A 20,086-nucleotide genomic window follows, 5' to 3' on the forward strand; every position below is an offset into this window, starting at 1 on the left:
TAAAACATCAAACATTTTCCTGTCTTTTTTTTGTAACAATCCTATATTTACACAATGTAAAAAACATGAAATGCAAGTATGTAAGATAAAGAGAGCACATAGGAATACAAAATTAGGTAAGAATAATATCACATAAATCAGAGATCACCGGAAGTATCCTAAGAAAGCAATCAATCTAACCTCTCAATTTAACTGAGTATAATAATGACAACCACCAAATAACCACTAAAACATCACCACTAAAATTTATATCATGCCCTAAAGTTTACAGAGCATACATTAACTCAAAACTGAGGCTTAAAGAACTTAACTGACCTGTTCCAGGGAATATAAGTGTTCAGTAGCAAAGCCAAGTCCTTAAACTCTACCTCCAGGATTCTTTCTACTATACCACACTACCTCAAATATCCTAGCATCGCACTAGGTAGGGTCAGAAAAGGAGATAGGTGCTACACAAAAGTAATTTCTAGAAGAGTGGAGATTACACCAAGTGCCAAAGCTTTTAAAATTTAAAAATATTTTTAAAGCCTACCTGTACCCTTCTCCTATCATCATCAGTAACATTATCACAGCTAGTTCAATTTGAACCCAGAACCTAATCTGGCACTCTTTTCACTGTACCGTTCTGACTCCTCTTCTCTTTTTTTCTAAAAATTTTAAAAATTTTTAAAAAGTGTTATTCTATTTTTACTTCCAAATTCTCTCTCCCTTTACTCTCTTCCCCACCTATTGAGAAAGCAAGAATAATACTCATTACACATATGAAATTATGCAAAACATATTTTTGTATTAGCCAAGTTTAAAAAAAAAAAGAGAAAGAGAAAAAATATGCTTCACTCTGAACTCTGAGCCTATCAGTTCTCTATCAAGAGGCGGATAGCATTTTTTAGCATTGGTTTTTGGAACTGTTATGGATCACTGTATTGATCAGCATTACTAAGTCTCATTATCCTTACAACATTGTTATTAATGTATAAATTGTAAATTGTTCTCTTGTTTCTGCTCACACCACTTTGCATCAGTTCACACAAGTCTTCCTTGATTTTTCTGAAATATGCCTGCTCATGATTTCTTACAGTACAATAATATTCTGTCACATTCACATACCATAACTCATTCAGCCATTCCCCAATTGATCGGCATTCCCTTAGTTTCCAATTCTTTGCCACCACCCTCCTATTATTTTGATATCAGAAAAAAGAGAAGGCAGTCCCAGGCACCACGGGTAGATTCTCTCTGGGCATCCTGACAAAAATCCCACTGGATCAACACGAACAGCCATCCTGGATTGAGGTTTGCATAACTGGAGGAAGCATGCACAGTAGTAGAAATCCATTTCAGTATTTCTTCTAGTCAGCCACTCATTTTAATATTATCTTCTTACGCGTCATTTCTACTTTCTCCCGTGAGTAACTGTGGAACAAACGCTACAATGCCAGTGTCAGTGACGGTAAAAATAGAGAGCTACATGATCACAGGAATATCTGTTCCACTGTACATCTACTGGTTGTTTTCTTTCCAGGTTCTTCTACAAATTCTCTTGGAAGGATCTTAGGACTCTGCCGATTTATTTCCCTTTCCACTACTTTCTGCCATCTTGTAAAATAAACCTCTTTGTAACCTCTCTATAGAATGTTTTATAAATTATCTCATACTCTAAGCTGATGTTACCCTGTGCCATGTTTTCCAATTTGGCAAGAAGAGAATATTTTGCTGGCTAAGTTTCCATACTCCTTGGTCCTTGTGGTGACAAATATTTTGTATAAGTTATACTTCTTGATGAAAATTATGATAATCTGACTCAATGTCTTCCTTTTTACATTTCCTATTTTTCAGAGTCAATAGCTCGTTGACTTTCAGCCAGAGAAGATGATGTCCTCACAGTCATACATCCAACACAGATGTGGAAAATACAAAATCTCACTGTGTTTATTGTTGGTTTATTCCAATTTTTTTTTTTTTTGGTTTAAGGAAGCAAAATTCAATTTTAAAAGGCCTCCTTCAACGAGGTATTTCCCATGAATATATTCAGAATATAAAATATACTTAGTAATGGAACCTCAGAAATAACTTTAATAATCTTCTATAAATAACAACGGGGGTATAAAACAAGAGACCTATGTTTACCTAAGGTGTTCACCATTCTCATGGTGGATGTCCTGTACAAGAGAATAAATAAAACAACTCTATGTTCCTATAGAAAGTAAGGTCATCCGAGTGCTCCTATTTTCAGATGATAATATGCTGAAGTTTCAGAACACTCCAAGATTTCCTTAAAGATCTCTACAATCTTTCAAAAGATATCAGTTAGACAATCCAGACAGGAAAATGCAAAAACGCAAGTGGATGAAGAATACATGTAACCCAGATTTTGTAGCCCATCCTCTCTCTCTCTCCATCTCTCTGTCTGTCTGTCTGTCTGTCTGTCTGTCTGTCTGTCTGTCTGTCTGTCTATCTATCTGTCTGTCTCTCAACACTGCTGACCAATCTCTTTGGCTAGATACTCATTCTTCAGGTTTTCATAAGACTGCTCTCTTGGTACTCCTTACTGTCTAATCTCTCCTTTTAAGGTTGCTTTGCAAGTTCATCCATATCACATAACCTAACTAAGGTATACCTCAAAGCTCTCTTCAGAGCCCTTTTCTCACTAAATTCTCATTTGATGACCTCATCAGCACCTATGGCTTTAATTATCATTTATATGCAGATGAATAGCAAATCAATACATCCAATCCTAGTTCCTCTCTTGAGCCATAATCAAACAACTTTCAAGTGGATGTCTTGCAGGCATCTTAAACTCAACATATGCAAAACAGATCTCACATTTCCCTCAAATTCACCCTTCTTCTGAACTTGTGATAATTGAAACTTTATATGCTTTGATGTTATAGTTATAGTTTGATGTTATATTCATAATGACAGGACTACAACATGGAGTCATTTAGGCTAACTAGTCCTAATGCTCATAGAAGCATATAGGCAAAACAAACAGTCTATGCTTTTCTTTTTTTTTTTCTTGGCTAGGCAATGGGGTTAAGTGACCTGCCCAGGGTCACACAGCTAGTAAGTGTTATATGTCTGAGGCCGGATTTGAACTCAGGTCCTCCTGAATCCAGGGCCAGTGCTCTATCCACCTAGCTGTTTCCAGTCTATACTTTCCTATTAGTAACTCTGTGTTAGACAGAAAATGCTTGTCGCTTTTTGACTGGATGAACCCCTGACCTGCTGCAGTGGATTTAAGTCATCCTCCTTTTATTGCCTTAGATAGTTAACATTAGATCCTCCATCAGTTTGGGTCCTGATAAGGGAACTCCTCCTACCAGAGGTTCCCCCAACCCCAGTAACAATAACGGACCTTGAAAACTTTTCCACCACATCCGGGTCTGATTAGTAATGCCCCCTCCTACATCTGGCACCAATTACCTATTTTCAACCAAGCCCATTCTTAGGGTATATAATTTTGTCACCTGAACCTTAACTCTGAGTGTGTTTCCTTTCTCACATGTCTCTCTCCCCTTTCTGCTGGGTGAATTTCTTACATCCATGGGAATGAACCTCTGTTTATATTGCCATATACCGTATGGATATACTTTGTTTGCCTACTTGTTATGCTGCATAACAATGAAGCTCATGACTGAATCATTTTCCTGAGTATCAATCTTCGAGAAGTTTCTGAAGTATTAAGAATTACTGACCTCATTCTAACTATGAGGTTAAACAAAGCAGAATTTCCTTATTTCTGTTGAGAGCACCATCTTTTGAATCACACAGATTTGCAACCTCACCATTATCCTCAAATCCTCGCTCTCCTTTGCCCTATATCTTCAAATAGTTGCCAAATCTTATTTCTTTCTATGACATAATTCATTTACATGCCCTACTCTCTTCTCACATAGCCGTCACCATAGTTTAGACCTTCATTACCTGTTGCCTGGACTATTGCAGTAGTCTCCTAATTGGTCTCCCATCCTCAGGTCTCTTCACATTCCAATCTATTCTTTAAAACAGCTAAAGTAATTCCCCTAATAAGCAGCTTGGACCAAATCACTCCTCTACTCACAATAACTTCTAATTGCTCCCTGTTGCTTATAGGATCAATTATAAGTCCTCTGGTTGGCTTTTCAAATCATTCACAACCCAGCCCCACTCTACCTTTCCAATATTATTTCACATTACTATTCTTCATGTACTCCATATTATAATCAAACTATTATTGTTCCGTACAAACAACATTCCATCTCCCATGTCCACACTTTTGCACTCACTACACCCCACGCCTGGCCTCCTCATTTCATATACTCCGAAAGCTAGCTTCCTTCAAAGCTCAAAAAATGGCTGTCTCCTGCATGAGGACTTTCTAGGCTCTCTCAGCAGCTAGTGAAATTCCAAAATTACAGTATTTATGATTGTATTTATTTTGGAAATACTCAGGATCAGTTATATTGATGGTATTTCTCCTTATAGAACATAAGCCTCAGGTGCACTGATGACATCATTTTTTACTTTGGATCCCCAGCATATTTCACAGAGCCTGGCACACAGAAGGCACTGAATAAATACTCTTGATTGAATAGTTGACTTGGGGTTACTACAACTCTGTCCATATTAATTATTGTTAAAATATTAATTCCTGTTAAAATACAGGGATATCCTGCTTTTAGGGAATGCTAAGATATAGGGATATTTGACTTCACTATAAGGGCTTGGGGGTACTCTCTTTGTTTTAGCTCTCCAACATGACTTAAAGTTTTTCCATTTTTCCCTATGCTGTGAACTCTCTTTTTTTCCTGCTATCACTATATCTACCTCTATTGATAACTCCCTTTGCCCCCAATGTGCCACATTTAATATGCTATGGGCAAGAAAACAGATAACCAAACATGTTAAGATAATTTCTATATTATGAGCAAACATGCTCTGAGTGAAATCCTGAGAAGCTCTCCTATGAGTAAACTAGATAATATTCCAGACATAGACCCCATGACATCTATATTTGACTTCTCATAGGCCATGTTTACTTTTGACTTCTTGGCTATGTTGACAATAACTGAGATGAAGCCCAGTGATTTGGCACATGCCTGCAGTACCTGCTGAGGGAGAGGCCAAGGTTGGTGGAATATTGAGTTTTGAAGTTCTAAACCGCAAAAAAGCTAAAGTCCACACGGTATATACACCAAGGCTATTACCAATACAGTGAGGCCCCAGAATGAGAAGGCATTCAGGCTGCCTCAGGAGGGTCGAATAAGGGCAGACTAGAAAAATGGGACAAGCTAAAGCTTCCATGCAGGATTGGAGCTATTAGTGGCCATTTTATTTCAAATTCCAGCCTGAGCAAGATAGGGAGATCCAGTCTTTAAAAAAAAAAGAAACAAAGAAAGAAAAAAAAACTGAGATTTTCTGATAAGTGACCTCAGATAAGTGAGCTGTTAAATCTAGAAAGATGAGAAAATTATTATTTAAGAGAAATTTAAGAACTAAATTTATCTTTATATGAAAAACAGAATTTATTTTTAAGAAAGAGGGGGAAGGCAACAGTGAGAGTATCTGGAAAACATATTAAAAGAAACTGATATTGATATAACAATTTAAAAATTACAAAATACCTTTATATATAAAATACATTACTTGAACCTCTGTAAGTCATCTAAGGGCAAGAATTTTTCAATATGATACATAATATGTATGAATACAATGCTACAAAAGCCACCTTTAGTTTAAATTGTTTTACAGTAGTGGCAATAGATTAGTATTTATTTACTAACAAACTCCCTATGATAGGATCACTATCTACTAGGGTTCTAGTCCCCAGCCATGTAAATTAGGTTAATTCTTTCCTAAAACAAAAGCTTTTCCACACTTGATTGGCCCAAGGGTCTAAAGCTCAACTTTGACATAACTTGCTGATGGCTTCAGGCCAAGTTTTTGTGGCTTTCTAGTCATTTAAGAACATTAAAAGGCCCAAATGAAATTCTGGGCCTCTTCAGACATAAAGGATGCCCCAAGGCACCACTGAAAGGTTTGGTTTTAAGAACCTATGAAAGAAGTGGGCCAGTTGCTGGAGGTGGTGACAGAACAAATAAAAGGGGTGATGATAATGGGAGATAGGTATAGATAGGAAGACTATAGGAACTGACAGGATATAGATGGAAAATACATTAGTTCTCCTTCAAAATGTGCTACAACCCACTAGATCAGAATTATAAGGCATGAGGTACATAAGTGTGAATAAGATTTGAGAACGTTTAGTGAAAAAGTCACAGCCTAGAAACTCCCAGGAGGCAGAGCAGAGCCAAGATGGCAAAGAAAAGGGAGGGACTCACCTGACTTTTCACAAATTCCCTTCCAACACCTCAAAAAGAATTTTGGAGTGACAAAACCAACAAAAGGACAGGGTGAAACCATTTTCCAGGTCAAGGCAACTTAGCAGAAAAGTTTCACTGGAGTGAAACGGGAGCACAGTCCAGTTCAGGCTGCACCACCACAGGCCACAATGCTCCCCATACCTCAGGAAGCAGAGCCCTTCCTTAACATAGAGTTAAAAGTCAAGAAAAAGATTAGTAAAATGAGCAAACAAAAAAAAATATCCTGATCATCCAAAGTCTCTATAGTGAAAGGGAAGATCAAAACACAAACTCAGAAGAAGATAACAAAATCAAAACTGCTACATCCAAAGCCTCAGAAAAATTTTTTTAATTAATCTCAGGCCCAAAAAGAATTTCTGGGAGAGCTCCAAAGGGATTTTACAAATCAAATAAGAGAGGCAGAGAAAAACACCCAGGAATATTATAGACAAATTCCAGAGTTCTCAGGTCAAGAAGAAAATATAGCAAGCAGCCAGAAAAAAACAACTCTACTATACTGGAACCACAATCAGGAGAAAAAAATATTTAGCAACTTCTACACTAAAGAATTAGATGACTTGGAATATGACATTCTGGAGGGCTAAAGAACTAAGATTACAGCCAAGAATTATTTGCCTAGCAAAACTGAGAATAATCCTTCAAAGGGAAAAAATGGACACCGAGGGAAAAAATGGACACCGAGTGAAAGAGGACTTTTAAACATTCTTGATGAAAAGACCACAGCTGAATAGAAAACCTGACTTTCAAATACAAGATTCAAGAGAAGCACAAAAAAGTAAACAGGAAAGAAATATCATAAAGGATTTAATAAGGTTAAACTGTTTATCTTCCTACATGGGCGATGATACTTGTAACTCCTAAGAACTTTATCATTATTAAGGCAGTTAGAAGTATGCATAGACAAAGGGCACATGTGTGAGTTGAATTTGATGGGATGATTATCTAAAAAAGTAAAATTAAGGGATGGAAAGAGGAATGTACTGGGAAAAGGGAAAAAGGAGAGGTAGAATGGGGTAAATTAACTCATATAAAAGAAGTGCAAAAGAGCTTTTATAATGGAGGGGAAGATTGAGGATATGGGAGGAGGATAGCACACAAAATTTACTCTCACTGAAATTTGCTCAAAGAGCAAATAACATTATACACATTCAGTTGAGTACAGAAATCAGCTACCTATAGTCATGAAAAAAATGCTCTAAATCACTAATGATTAGAGAAATGCAAAATACAACAGTCCTGAGGTACCACTTCATTACCTGTCAGATTGACCAAAATGACAGAAAAGGAAAATGACAAATATTGAACAGGATGTGGGAAAATTAAGACACTAATGCACTATTGGTGGAGTTGTGAACTGATCCAACCATTTTGGAGAACAATTTGGAACTATGCTCAAAGGGCTATAAAAATGTGCATACCCTTTGACCCGGCAATAACACTTTTAGGGCTGTACCCCAAAGAGATCATACAAATGGGAAAAGGACCCAAAAATATTTATAGCAGCTCTTTCTGTGGTAGCAAAGAATTGGAAATTGAGGACATGCCCTTCAATTGGGGAATGGATGAACAAGTTGTGGTATATGAATGTAATGGAATACTATTGTGCTATAAGAAATGATGAGCAGGCAGACTTCAGAAAAACCTGGAAACTTGTATGGACTGATATTGAGTAAAGCGAACAGAACCAGGAGAACATTGTACACAGTAACAGCCACATTGTGCTATGACTAACTTTGATAGACTTAGCTCTTCTCAGCAATGCAAGGATCTAAGACATCTCCAAAAGACTCATGATGGAAAAGGCTATCCACATCCAGAAAAAGAACTTTGGAATCTGAATGCAGATGGAAGCACACTATTTGCTCTTTTTTTCCCTTTGGTTTTGCTTTGTTTCTTCTTTCCTGTGGTTCCTCCTATGGGTTCTAATTTGTCTTTACAACATGACTAATGTGAAAATATATTTAATAGGAATGTATATGTAGAGCTTATATCATATTGAAAGCCACCTTGGGGGGGGGATTTCAAACTCAAAAGCTTATAGAAGTGAATACTGAAAACTAAAAATTAATTGATTAATTTTTTAAAATGTGCATACCTTTTGACTCACTAATAACACTACTAGATCTATAGCCCAAAGGAAAAAAAAAAGGACAAAGGACCTACATGTACAAAAATATTTATAGAAGCTCTTTTAGTGATGGTAAAAATTTGGAGATTGATGTGATGTCCATCAATTGGGAAATGACTAAACAAGGTGTTGTGTATGATTGTGATGTAATACTATTGTGCTATAAAAAATAATGAGCAGGATGCTCTCAGAAAAAACCTGGAAAGACTTACATGCAATAAGCATCAGTAAAATAAGCAGAACCAGGAGAACATTGTACATAGTAACTGCAATATTTTACAATGATCAACTGTGAATGACTTAGCTATTCTCAGTAATCCAAGACAATTCCAAAGGACTTATGATGAAAATGCTATTCCTCTGCAGAGAAAGGATTGATGAAGTCTGAATGTAGATCAAAGCATACTTTGATTTCATCTGTAAAACAGAGATAATAATGGCACCTTACCTGACTGAATTATTGGAAGGATCAAATGAGTTATTTGTAAAGTATTTTGCAAACCTTAAGGCATTTTATGAATTATTATTATTATAGTTATTATTATCAGAAAGAGAAGCCCCTAATAACAGAATTCCATCTGTTTAGAGAGCTAGTCAAAGATTTCTTTTGCATAGCTAATTGAATAATTTAAATGTTTCAGATGGAGAATACCCTTTATACCTGCAAGGTGGCTAATATGATGAGTCATTCATACCTGACCCCATAAAAATGAATTCCCATTGCAGCCAATTCCCCACTGGGGCCTGCAAGGGAAAAGATGAGATTCCTAAAGGAAATCAGTTTGATAGATTAAATCATTGTAAACCTACAGTATTTCATTCCCTATGACAACTTTTTCCAGGCTATTTAGACTTTAGTTATATAGGTCTCCCTGACCACACAACCCTGTAAGTACATAAACTAGGGAAATTTATGCAAGAGACCTGAATGGTGGTCACAGGGAAAAGTAAGACACCCAGAGTGGTGGGAGGAACCGTACCCTGTTAGATGGGCTGAGAATGATGATACACTCTTCTAAGAGAAGCTTGCCTCCTGAAAAATAAGTTCATAAGAAAGTTATCGGGGGCAGCTAGGTGACGCAATGAATACAGCACCAGCCCTAGAGTCAGGAGGACCTGAGTTCAAATCCAGCCTCAGACCAGACACTTGACACTTACTAGCTGTGTGACCCTGGGCAAGTCACTTAACCCCAATTGCCTCGCCTAGAAAAAAAGTTATCTATTATTAGTCTATTCAGATGCTAGTAAAATCATATCTTGAAATCCAGCACTGGAATATTAGGTTCTTAATCCAAGTCTAAGACATCACTCAAAGCTTCTACTCCATTTGGATATAAGAGACTACTGAACATTGGCAGCCAGAGTACTATCAAAATATGGGACCCCCAAAAGGGCTCATCAAAGGAACTCATTTTCCATATGGGGTTATGATATACCTATCACTAAGGAAGGGACAGACATCATGATGCTCCTGCAAGTTGCATTTATATGGACCTTTTCAGCAACTTCTAGGCAACTTTTTGAATGTGGAGCAACAGAAACCTTTGGAATTGCCTGAGATACGCTTTGTCATTAACAGCAAATTGGAACAGAAACCCAAGGAGGTAAAAAATATATATTTCCATTCTAGTGATAGAGATGAAAAGAGGTCAGACTACTTTGCTATACCAACTCCTCTTACAATAACCTTACATAGCCAGGAAAGGTAAATGATGCCCATGGGCTTATAGTCAACTGTAGAGAGCTGAACATCATCATGCCCATACCTGTAGCTGTTCCTGATCTTGTCAGTGTGGTAGACCAGGTAGCCCAGGGCCAAGGTGAATAGGTGAAACCACACCAATGTTTTTATATGTATTCCTTTGGCTAAGACTAGTCAGACAACCACCAGGGAAGGAGTTCAGTATACCTTGACTGACCTTACCCAAAAATTCTACCCTTGAGGTCAGGATCAATAAAGGAATGTTGCTGATGTCTTCAACCATATAGAGTTGTTTATGGGACAAGACTGTATCCATCAGCCATCAAATGCCCTCTTATGAACTAAGGATAACATCATTAACATAAAAGGAAGGGTTGCAGAGTGGATCCATTACCAATCCAGACATAGGAGCCAGGAGCGAGACCACATGATCTTCCTAAGAACAAGGCAGTTACTCCTGCTCAAAAAGCTTCCTTATGCCAATTAGAGCAACTACTCAATGCACAAAGCCCTCACTTTGTTCCTAACTGTCAAGCTGGCTCTCTTATCCCATCTCGGGGCCCCAGGATCACATAGCCAGTATGTGTCAGAGGAAGGATTTAAATCCAGATTTCCTTGACTCTGAAGACAGCTCTCAATACACTGCCCCATGTTACCTCTCTATGAATAATTTTTTATAAACAGTATGTATTAGTAAAATTATTTTTGGAAGATTCATCTGATTTTAAACAAAAACAAGAGTTTTATATATTTATACTTTTTTTTCATCAAAAGAAAAAATTGATAAGTATTGTGGGGAGGGTTGGACTCATGGAAACCTAATTGGATAGGGAAAAACCTTAGCAGACTTTTGGATTATTAACCTGGAAAACATTGTGAAAAATATTTGGGACAGATAATTAGGGTAAAATTTAGTGGGAATAGTTAGGAAATGGCTAGATATAGTAGAACTAAGCTGAGCCTTTCTCTGCCTAGTGGATACTTCCGCCAAAGAAAAGAAGGATAGACCTTTCTAGAATAATAGCAGGCAGAATCAAAATGATTGAATAGAGGCAGCAACCCAGCCAAACTCTCCCAACATTCCCCTCCAAACAACTTTAAAATAACACCTTAAATCAAATTGGGAGCAACAGAGCCAAGAAAAGGTCAGAATGAGACATTTTTTGCAGCCCAAGACAAATTAAGAGTTCATCAAGAAAGGCCTATGACACCTGAGTGGAGTTAAGCCCAGAATGCACAGCACTGGCCTTAGAGGCAACCCTGACATTGGCATAAGTCACTTTGGGAGATCTCAGCCCAGACAAAGTAAGGAGTCTGACAATTAGTCCGAAAGAGGTTACAAAGGACCTTTTATTAGAATTGGCACTGATTGGCAACTCTATTGCCCAGAAGAAGTTCTGGGTCACAGTTACAATGTGGAAAGGAGCCCTTATGATCATTTAAAAGGGAGTGGGGGCCCTGGTTGCACTTCCAAGGCAAAGAGGAATAATAGCACTTGTGGCTGCAGGAAAGCATGAGGCCTGATCACAGTTCCAGGGCCAAGAGGAACACTAGTGCTTGCAGCTGCAAGGGAACAAGGCCTAGGCCTGGGTAAAACACAAAACACAGGCCAGAAAAGCAGTGACCACACCTCTTTCCAGATCATACCACCTTGGAAGCACTGTAAACCTGCCAACCCCCCCCACCTCAGAAATAGTTATGAAAACAGTAGAACGAAAAAGCCTGAAGCTTGGGACAGTGATTCCCAACCCCTAGGTGAGCAAAGCACAACTTTAACATAAAAGTGCCAAGTCAAGAAATAGACTGAAAAAATAAGGAAACAACAACAAAAAAGAATTTGACCATAAAAAGCTACTATGGTGGCAGAAAAGACCAAGACACAAACCCAGAAGATAACAATGTAAAAACAGCTGCAAGCAAAGCCTCTAAGACAAATCCTATTTGAACAAAGCCCAACAAGTATTTCTAGAAGAGTTTAAGAAAGAGATAAGCATGGTAGAGGAAAGATGGGGAAAAGAAACTGAAAGTGATACAAGAAAAGTATGACAAGAGAATTAATAGCCTGGTAAAAGAAACACCAAAAAAAAAAAGAAACAAAGGAAGGAAGGAAGGAAGAAAGAAAGAAAGAAACCAAGAAAGAAAGAAAGAAACAAAGAAGCAAAGAAACAAAGAAAAAGAAAGAAAAGAAGGAAGGAAGAAAGAAAGAAAACAAAAGAACACCTTTAAAAACAAAATTGGCCGAATGGCAAAAGAGACACAAAAATTCACTCACAAGAACTCCTTAAAAAAGAAAACCGGAAAAGAGGTTAAAAAGCCCATTCCTGAAAAATTAGAACTGGTAAAGTAGATTCTAATGACTCCAGGAGACATCAAGAAACAATAAAACAAAGTCAAAAGAATGAAAAAAAAGAAGAAAATGTGAACTATCTCTTTGGAAAAACTACTGACCTGGAAAACAGTTGGAGGAGAGATCATTTAAGAATTACTGGACTACCTGAAAACCATGATCAAAAAACAACCTAGACATTATATTTTAAGAAATTATCAAGGAAAACTACCCTGAAATTCTAGAACCAGAGGGCAGCATAGAAATTTTATGAATTCACTGATCACTGACATCCAAAAATGAAAACTCCCAAGAATATTACAGTCAAATTCAAGAGCTCCCAGGTCAAGGATAAAATATTTATGAACAGCTAGAAATAAACAAATAAAATAACATGTAACCACAGTCAGGATAAAACAAGATTTAGCAGCTTCTACATTAAAGAATTGGAGGGCTTGGAATATGATATTCTGGAAGGCAAAGAAGCCAGGATTAAAACCAAGAATAACCTATCCAGCAAAATGAGTACAATCCTTCTGGGGGAAAAAATGGGCATTTATGAAATAGGGGACTTTTAAACATTACTGATGAAAAGACCAATACTGAAAAGAAAATTTAACATTCAAACACAAGACTCAAGAGAAGTATAAAAAGGTAAACATGAAAAATAAATCACATGAGATTCAATAAAGTTAAACTGCTTACATTCCTATATAGGAAGATAATACATGTAATTCTAAGAACTATATCACTATTAGGATAGTTAAAAGGAGTATACATAAATAAAGGGTGAAGGTGTGAATTGATTATGTTGGGATGATTTAAAAAAAAAATGAAGGGGTAAGAAAAAAGGAGTGCATGGGGAGAAAAGGGAAGGGAGAAACCGAATGGGAAATTATCTCACATAAAAGAGGTGTGCAAGGAAGAGCTATTATAGCACAGCGGGAAATGGGGACAGGGAGTAGCAGGCAATGCTTGAACTTCAGTCTCACTGGAACTGGTTCAAAGGGAAGAATAAATATATATACTCAGCTGGGTTTAGAAGTCTATCTTACCCAAAAAGGAAGTAGGAGAAGAAGGGGAGAAGAAAAATAGGGGTAGGGCAGAATGATAAAAAGGAGGGCAGATTAAGGAAGGCAGTGGTTAGAAGTAAGGATGACTTTTGAGTAGGGACAGGATAAAGAAAGAGAGAAAAGGATAAACAGAAGAAAATAGGATGGAGGGGAAAAGGATGGAGTAGTTGTAACTGTGAACGTGAATAGGATGAGCTCACCCACAAAACGTAAGCAAATCAGAATGCATTAGAAACCACAATCCAACAATATTTTGTTTATAAGAGACACACTTGAAAGACACACACAATTACAATAAGGAGTTAGAGCAGAATCTATTATGCTTCAGCTGAAATAAAAAAAAAGGCAGGGGTAGAAAACATGATCACAGACAAAGCAAAAGCAAAAACAGACCTAATTAAAAGAGATAATCAAGAAAATTACATTTTAATAAAAAAGTATAATAGACAATAAAGCAATATCTAAAAATTATACAGTAAGTTTCTTTGATGGAGGCCTCTTTTCTTAACTATATACGAAACTGAGTCAAATTTATAAAAATAAGAGTCATTCCTCAATTTTTAAATTGTCAAGGGATATGAACAGGCAGTTTTCAGAAGAAGAAATCAAAGCTATTTACAGTCATATGAAAATATGTTCTGAATCACTACTGATTGGAGAAATGCAAATTAATGTAACTCTGAGGTACCACCTCACACCTATCAGAAATGACAAATACTGGAAGGGGTAGACTAATGAAATACTGGTGGATGCATGAACTGGTCCAACCATTCTAGAGAACAATTTGGAGCTATGCATAAAGGGCTATAAAACTACGCATACCCCTTCACCCAGCAATAGAACTAGGTGTATACCCCAAAGAGATCAAAGGGAAAGGACTTACATGTAGAAAATATTTACAGCCACTCTTTCTGTGGTGAGAAAGAATTAGAAATTGAGGAAATACCCATCAATTGAGAAATGGCTGAACAAGTTATGGTATATGATTGTGACAAGATATGATGAGGGGGATGGTTTCAGAAAAACATGGCAAAACTTACATGAACTTATACAAAGTGAAGTAAGAAGAACCAGGAGATCACTGTGTACAGTAACAGCAATACTGTATGATGATCAATTGTTAAAGACTTAGCTACTCTGATCAATACAATAATCCAAGAAAATTCCAAAGGACTCATGATGAAAAATGCTCTCTACCTCCAAAAGAAGAACTGATGAACTCTGACAGAAAACTGAAATATATTTTTCTTCTTCATATACCCCTGTATAGTTTCTACCCATAGTATAGTTAATATGGAAATACATTTTCATGATTTCACAGGTATAATTGCTATCATATTTTTTGCAATCTCAGTGCGTGGGTGAGGCATGGGAGAGAGGGAGAAAGAAAATATAGAACTCAAAATTAAAATAAAAAATCATGCTAAAAATAAATAAAAATTTTTAGGGAATAATAATAACAGACATTTACAAACACTATATAATTTGAAAATACTCTATCAGTTTGCTGGAAAATTCTTTTTTATCATATAGCCTTCTGAAAATACTAAAGCTTTTACTGCACATTTACCTCAATATAAATTATAAGATTCCTTTAAGGGTTGAATTAGAGACTGGCATTATTATTTTTATTTTTAACTCTTATTATATAGATTCATAAACTGATTACATAAATTCCTTACTTGATTAAATGTGGAATACAGTTATCTTATTTAAATGTACTCAGGAAATGCAGGACTAAAATCTTTTTAAGTTCTGGGTTAGAAATCAATCTCAAAATGCTTTTTAAACACAGAAAAGTAGTAACAATAATATTGATAACAATAACAATATCTAACATTTATATAATACTTTTAGTTTTGCAAAGTGATTTACAATCACAACCTCTGGAGAGTAGGTACACCAATTATCCTCACTTTTAAGATAAGGAAACTCAGACAGAGTTTAAGTGACTTAAATGGGTTCACACAACTAGTAATTATGGATTTGAACTCAGGTCTTTCTTACTGGAGTGTAACCTATCTACTGCAACGCCTTGTGAACACTAAGACAAATGGTTCTTTACCATCTGTTGATAGCACACTGGGCCCAGAGTCAAGCAGACTTACTTTCAAATGCAGTTTCAGATGCTTATTAGCTGTGTGACCTTAGGCAGTTTCCATCTGCCCCAAATGTAAAATGGGGATAAGAAGAGTACCTACTTCCCATGGTTGTGAGGATCAAAGGACATAATGTTAGTAAAGCACTCAGCACCATGCCTGCATAGTAAGTGCTTAATAAATGCTCGTTCTCTTCTCTTCTTCCTATTATCTAGAACAGTAGTGTCAAACCAAATAGAAATAGATCTCTGCAGGCTGCATATTTACATAGAAAACCACAAATTAGCATTTTCTGTGTTGTATTTTTACTTCTTAAACATTTCCCAATTACATTTTAATCAATTTCAGGATGCACTCAGGAATTTTGTGTACCAGTGGGGGAGGAAGAGTGAGTTTGACACCTCTCTGATCTAAAAACGTTTGATATATTTTGTCCTCTTAATGATTTGTTCTGCTTTGAATTTATATGTTGTGAGATACATTAAATAGTTCATACTTTCACATTCAAAAAAATTACCTTTTTTTCATAATTGAGATCTAATTGAAATTTCTCCTGCTGGAATTTATTCTCTTGCTCCTGGAAAAGATAAAAGTTTGCTTTTATAATGACTAAAATTATTCCTTAGGTGTCAATAAAAATAATTCAATGGGACAAATCTACCTACTCTAAATAAAACTATTTTTTTCTATCTCCAAACCATGCCACCTGATCTTTGGACATTTTCCCTAAAACTTGGAGTCCAGCCCTGGTATGACCGTGGGCTCTGATAGGTAAGCTTAACCCCTACTTTTGGCCATATAGGGGCCTCTACCTCTCTTCCTGGGCATCTCCAAATCATGTCACTGCGTAACAGTTCCTCTATACCCTCTCCACCTTTATGTCCCATTTCTCTTTATATGTTATCTTGCACTCTTAGAATGGAAGGCAGAGACTATCTAGCTTGCTTGTATTTGCATCCCTATCACTTAACACAGTACCTGACATAGTAAGCACTTAAAAAATGCTTTAACAAGTTTGCATTTTTATCAAAATAGTTCTTTCAATTTAATTTTCAAATAACAAGTAAAAAGTTAAGTTGGATTAAGCAAGCAATTAAGTTCTTAGTAGCCTCAAAGTATTAAAACTTCTTCAGCTTTTCATAGATATGTTAATTCTTCAGCATAAGAACTTCATCTAATAATATTGATCACAATCCCTCTATATAGTCTTCAAGAGTTCCTACGCTGAAAAAATAGTGTCCAAGTGCATATGGGGATTCTTCAAATTTAGCTATGCTAGGCCTTGAACAACATATACTGCATCAGTGGCCCATACTCAAAACCTCTCACTTCAGTTGTATGTATCTGAGGTTATGCTCTCTTTCTAAAGTCTTCAGGTATAGGGAACTCTCATCAAGGAACTTCTACCAATGCAAATTGGCTCCTTCTCTGCAATTTATTGTTTCAGAAAGTTGCCCATAGTCAAAGAGCTTTGACAGATTAAGTGACCTGCCCATGGTCAGAGAGTCAGAAGGAGGGCTTGAACTCAGTTCTTCCTTGACTCTGAGGCCAGTTTTGTACTGACTATATCAAAATCCCTCTTAGTGAAGGGTTAATATTCTCTAAATCAAATAAATAACAGTATGACAGTCAATTTCTTCCTCACAGGATCTAGTCTACTATTTAAAATGACCTATTTAAATCATTATGAAGCTAAGCATTTTAAATACTTCATCTTTTTTCTCGATTTCTACTTGAAGTTAAGAAAGGAACAAACAGTGAAAAATAAATATTATTGAAGGTGAACATAACATGTTATGGAAAAAGACTAACAACAATCTATACATAGTCTTAAACTAGAGCTTTATTAAAAACAGCTAATACTTCAAAATGAAACTACTTTAAATTTAACTCCATGTTCTAATATCTACTTAACGTGTATTAAACAGAAAGAAGAAATGTTTTTATATATTTAATGAAAAGAATAGTAAGAGCAAATTCTTTACTTTAGCAACTGCCTTTTGTCATTTGTAAGAAGTCCAAAAAATAGATTTATACATATATATATATATATATATATACACACACACATAAACTAAAAAAAGCAAAAAGATGTTTTGTCATTTTTCTATTGAATGAAAAAATTCAAGGCCTCACCCTTAGTTCTTGCTGTCTTTGATGTTCTGATTTTTGTAGCTTTTGTTTTAATTGACATATATTATCTTCCAACTTTTCAATCAATTCAGATGCCTGCAGAGATTGAACAATAAAAAACTATAATGATGACCTTGCTGTAGCTCCAAAATTTAGTGCTAGAGGAAGTAACTGGACTGTTATTTCCAAAAGTTACATCCAGAAGCAAAATGCTTCCATAACAAAAGCATTTTATCATAAGAAATATAATTTGTCATGGCAAATCCAACTACTCATTCTTTAAAATATAAAACAAGTTTTACACGTGACTTAAAACAATGATAATAAAATTATTAGAAAAATAGTCACAGGCTCACGAAAAATGTTTTCAAAATGTTGATTCAGAAGTAAAACATCATAAAGTCTTAATTAACAAAACAATTATTTGATAATGCTAAAAATGTTAACATGAGTTTTTTTGTGTACTGACAATAAATCAAATGCAGGTTAATTTATTTTGGAACCAATATGTAAGTTGGATGAGAGACAGCATGGGATGGTGGATAGAGGGCTTACCTTGGAGTCAGAAAGATATAGGTTCAAGTCCTGCCTCTGACACATAATAATCATGTGAACCTGAGCAAGTCCCCTAACCTCTCAGTAACCAGGTGAGTGCTAAAACTGTACAGAATTACAGTAGAGTCTCTGATTTGAATTTGTGGAAAGTGTTTTCATGCAGGGAGTTCTAAACAGAAGAAATCACAGGTCCAGATTTTTAAGTTACAGAAATGACTACTTTGGTCAGAAGGTTGTTTCTGAAAACCAGTAATTTTAGTAATTCCAAGGCATTCTGGAGAATGAGTCTTGTTTTCTATATTTTCTAAACTATTAACTCCTGGAGAGAAGAAATTCTGTTCTATTCATCTGTGCATTCCAAATATCCCCCACAGGAGACAATCTAATACAACAGAGTACTAATGTGAATGCAAATCTAATACCATATAGTCATTTAATGAGCCAGAAATATTGATAGAATGTTGACAGATCATAATATTATATAATAATATAATATGTAATATTGATAGAAATCAATATTCAAAGGTGAAAAATTAGAGATTGCATTCATTCTTTGAAATTACTAGGAAAAATTACCCAACATGTTCCCAGGAAGAAGTCATAAAATCACAGAATTCCAGGGTGTCAAAACTAGAAGAAATCTTAAAAGTTATCTAATCAAATCCCTTCAATTAACATATAAGGAAATTAAGGCCCGGACTCAGAGCTCAGGAGAGCTCAGATTCAAACTTAAATCTCCTGATTTCAAGATCCAACATCCACTCTACGACACTGTTATGTTATATATAACAACAGCAGCTGACCCAAGAAATATTAACTTGTGCTAACAAGGAAGTTAATATATTAACAAAGTGTTTTTTTTTCAATTTTAGTTGCTTCAAAAATAAATTAAGAAAACAACTAATATCAAAATAAAATATCCGGTTAATCTGTGATTTTACTTCTTACTAAGAATATGTTAGGTAATTTTGTTGAATGTGATAATACAAACAATGAGTGTTCCTTATTTCTGTTAAGTTGTTTCTATAAGCATACAATACCTTAGCAGAAGACACAGCATAATCTTCTTTCATAAGCTGGATATCTGAATCACACCTGGCTTGTAATAGTTTTATACTTTGTTCATAATTTTGTGCAATATCATCTTTTTCTTTATGAAGTGAGTTATTCCTAAAAGCAATGAAAACAATAAGCTGGAAATGGGCTCTTGTTATTAAAAAAGAAACTACTCCCATCACGGAAATTTTTAAAACCAACTAAATATTAGCTCTTGGATTACAAATGACACACATTGTAATGTACAAAGGTATGACTATATAAAGTGTTCAGACAGATTGAAGCAAATGTCTTGGGTGGTTAGTATCATTACTCTATAGTTAAATCACATACATCTTGGACTTTAGCTAATACCTTGCCTTCACTTCTTGTAGTTCACAGCATGTCATCTGGTAGCATTTTTCCAATTCAGTTTTCTCCTGACTTAATTTTTGCCACTGTAAATTGCTGTTTTCAGCTTCTCCAGTGAGCTGCTGGACACGGGCCTCCAACTCTTTTACCATTTGGTTCTAAAAAAAAAAATAGGTCATGGTTAAGAACATCCCCTAATGCGTCATTAAGCAGCATAGAAACAAGAACATAGATTTTTAGAGCAAAAAAGAGACAAAATAGGTAGACTCCACTTTAGAGACAAAGGTTGGATTTATTTCAG

At 35.8% G+C, this 20,086-nt stretch overlaps 1 protein-coding gene across 6 annotated transcripts in view; it reads right to left on the minus strand.

Annotated features, from left to right (window-relative positions):
* The window catches only part of CEP112 (centrosomal protein 112), a 496,208-nt gene that overhangs the window by 338,595 nt on the left and 137,527 nt on the right, over positions 1-20,086 (minus strand). For all 6 annotated transcript variants that reach the window (XM_027873031.1, XM_027873032.1, XM_027873026.1 and 3 more), the window contains exons 13-16: positions 19,789-19,943; positions 19,419-19,548; positions 17,827-17,919; positions 16,208-16,267 (exon numbers count right to left, since the gene is read on the minus strand). In XM_027873031.1, coding sequence (XP_027728832.1) covers positions 16,208-16,267; positions 17,827-17,919; positions 19,419-19,548; positions 19,789-19,943 — 438 coding nt within the window. The remainder of the gene's footprint in view (positions 1-16,207; positions 16,268-17,826; positions 17,920-19,418; positions 19,549-19,788; positions 19,944-20,086) is intronic.

Source organism: Vombatus ursinus, unplaced genomic scaffold (assembly GCF_900497805.2).
Source record: "Vombatus ursinus unplaced genomic scaffold, bare-nosed wombat genome assembly UNPS02014801.1, whole genome shotgun sequence".
NCBI lineage: Eukaryota > Metazoa > Chordata > Mammalia > Diprotodontia > Vombatidae > Vombatus > Vombatus ursinus.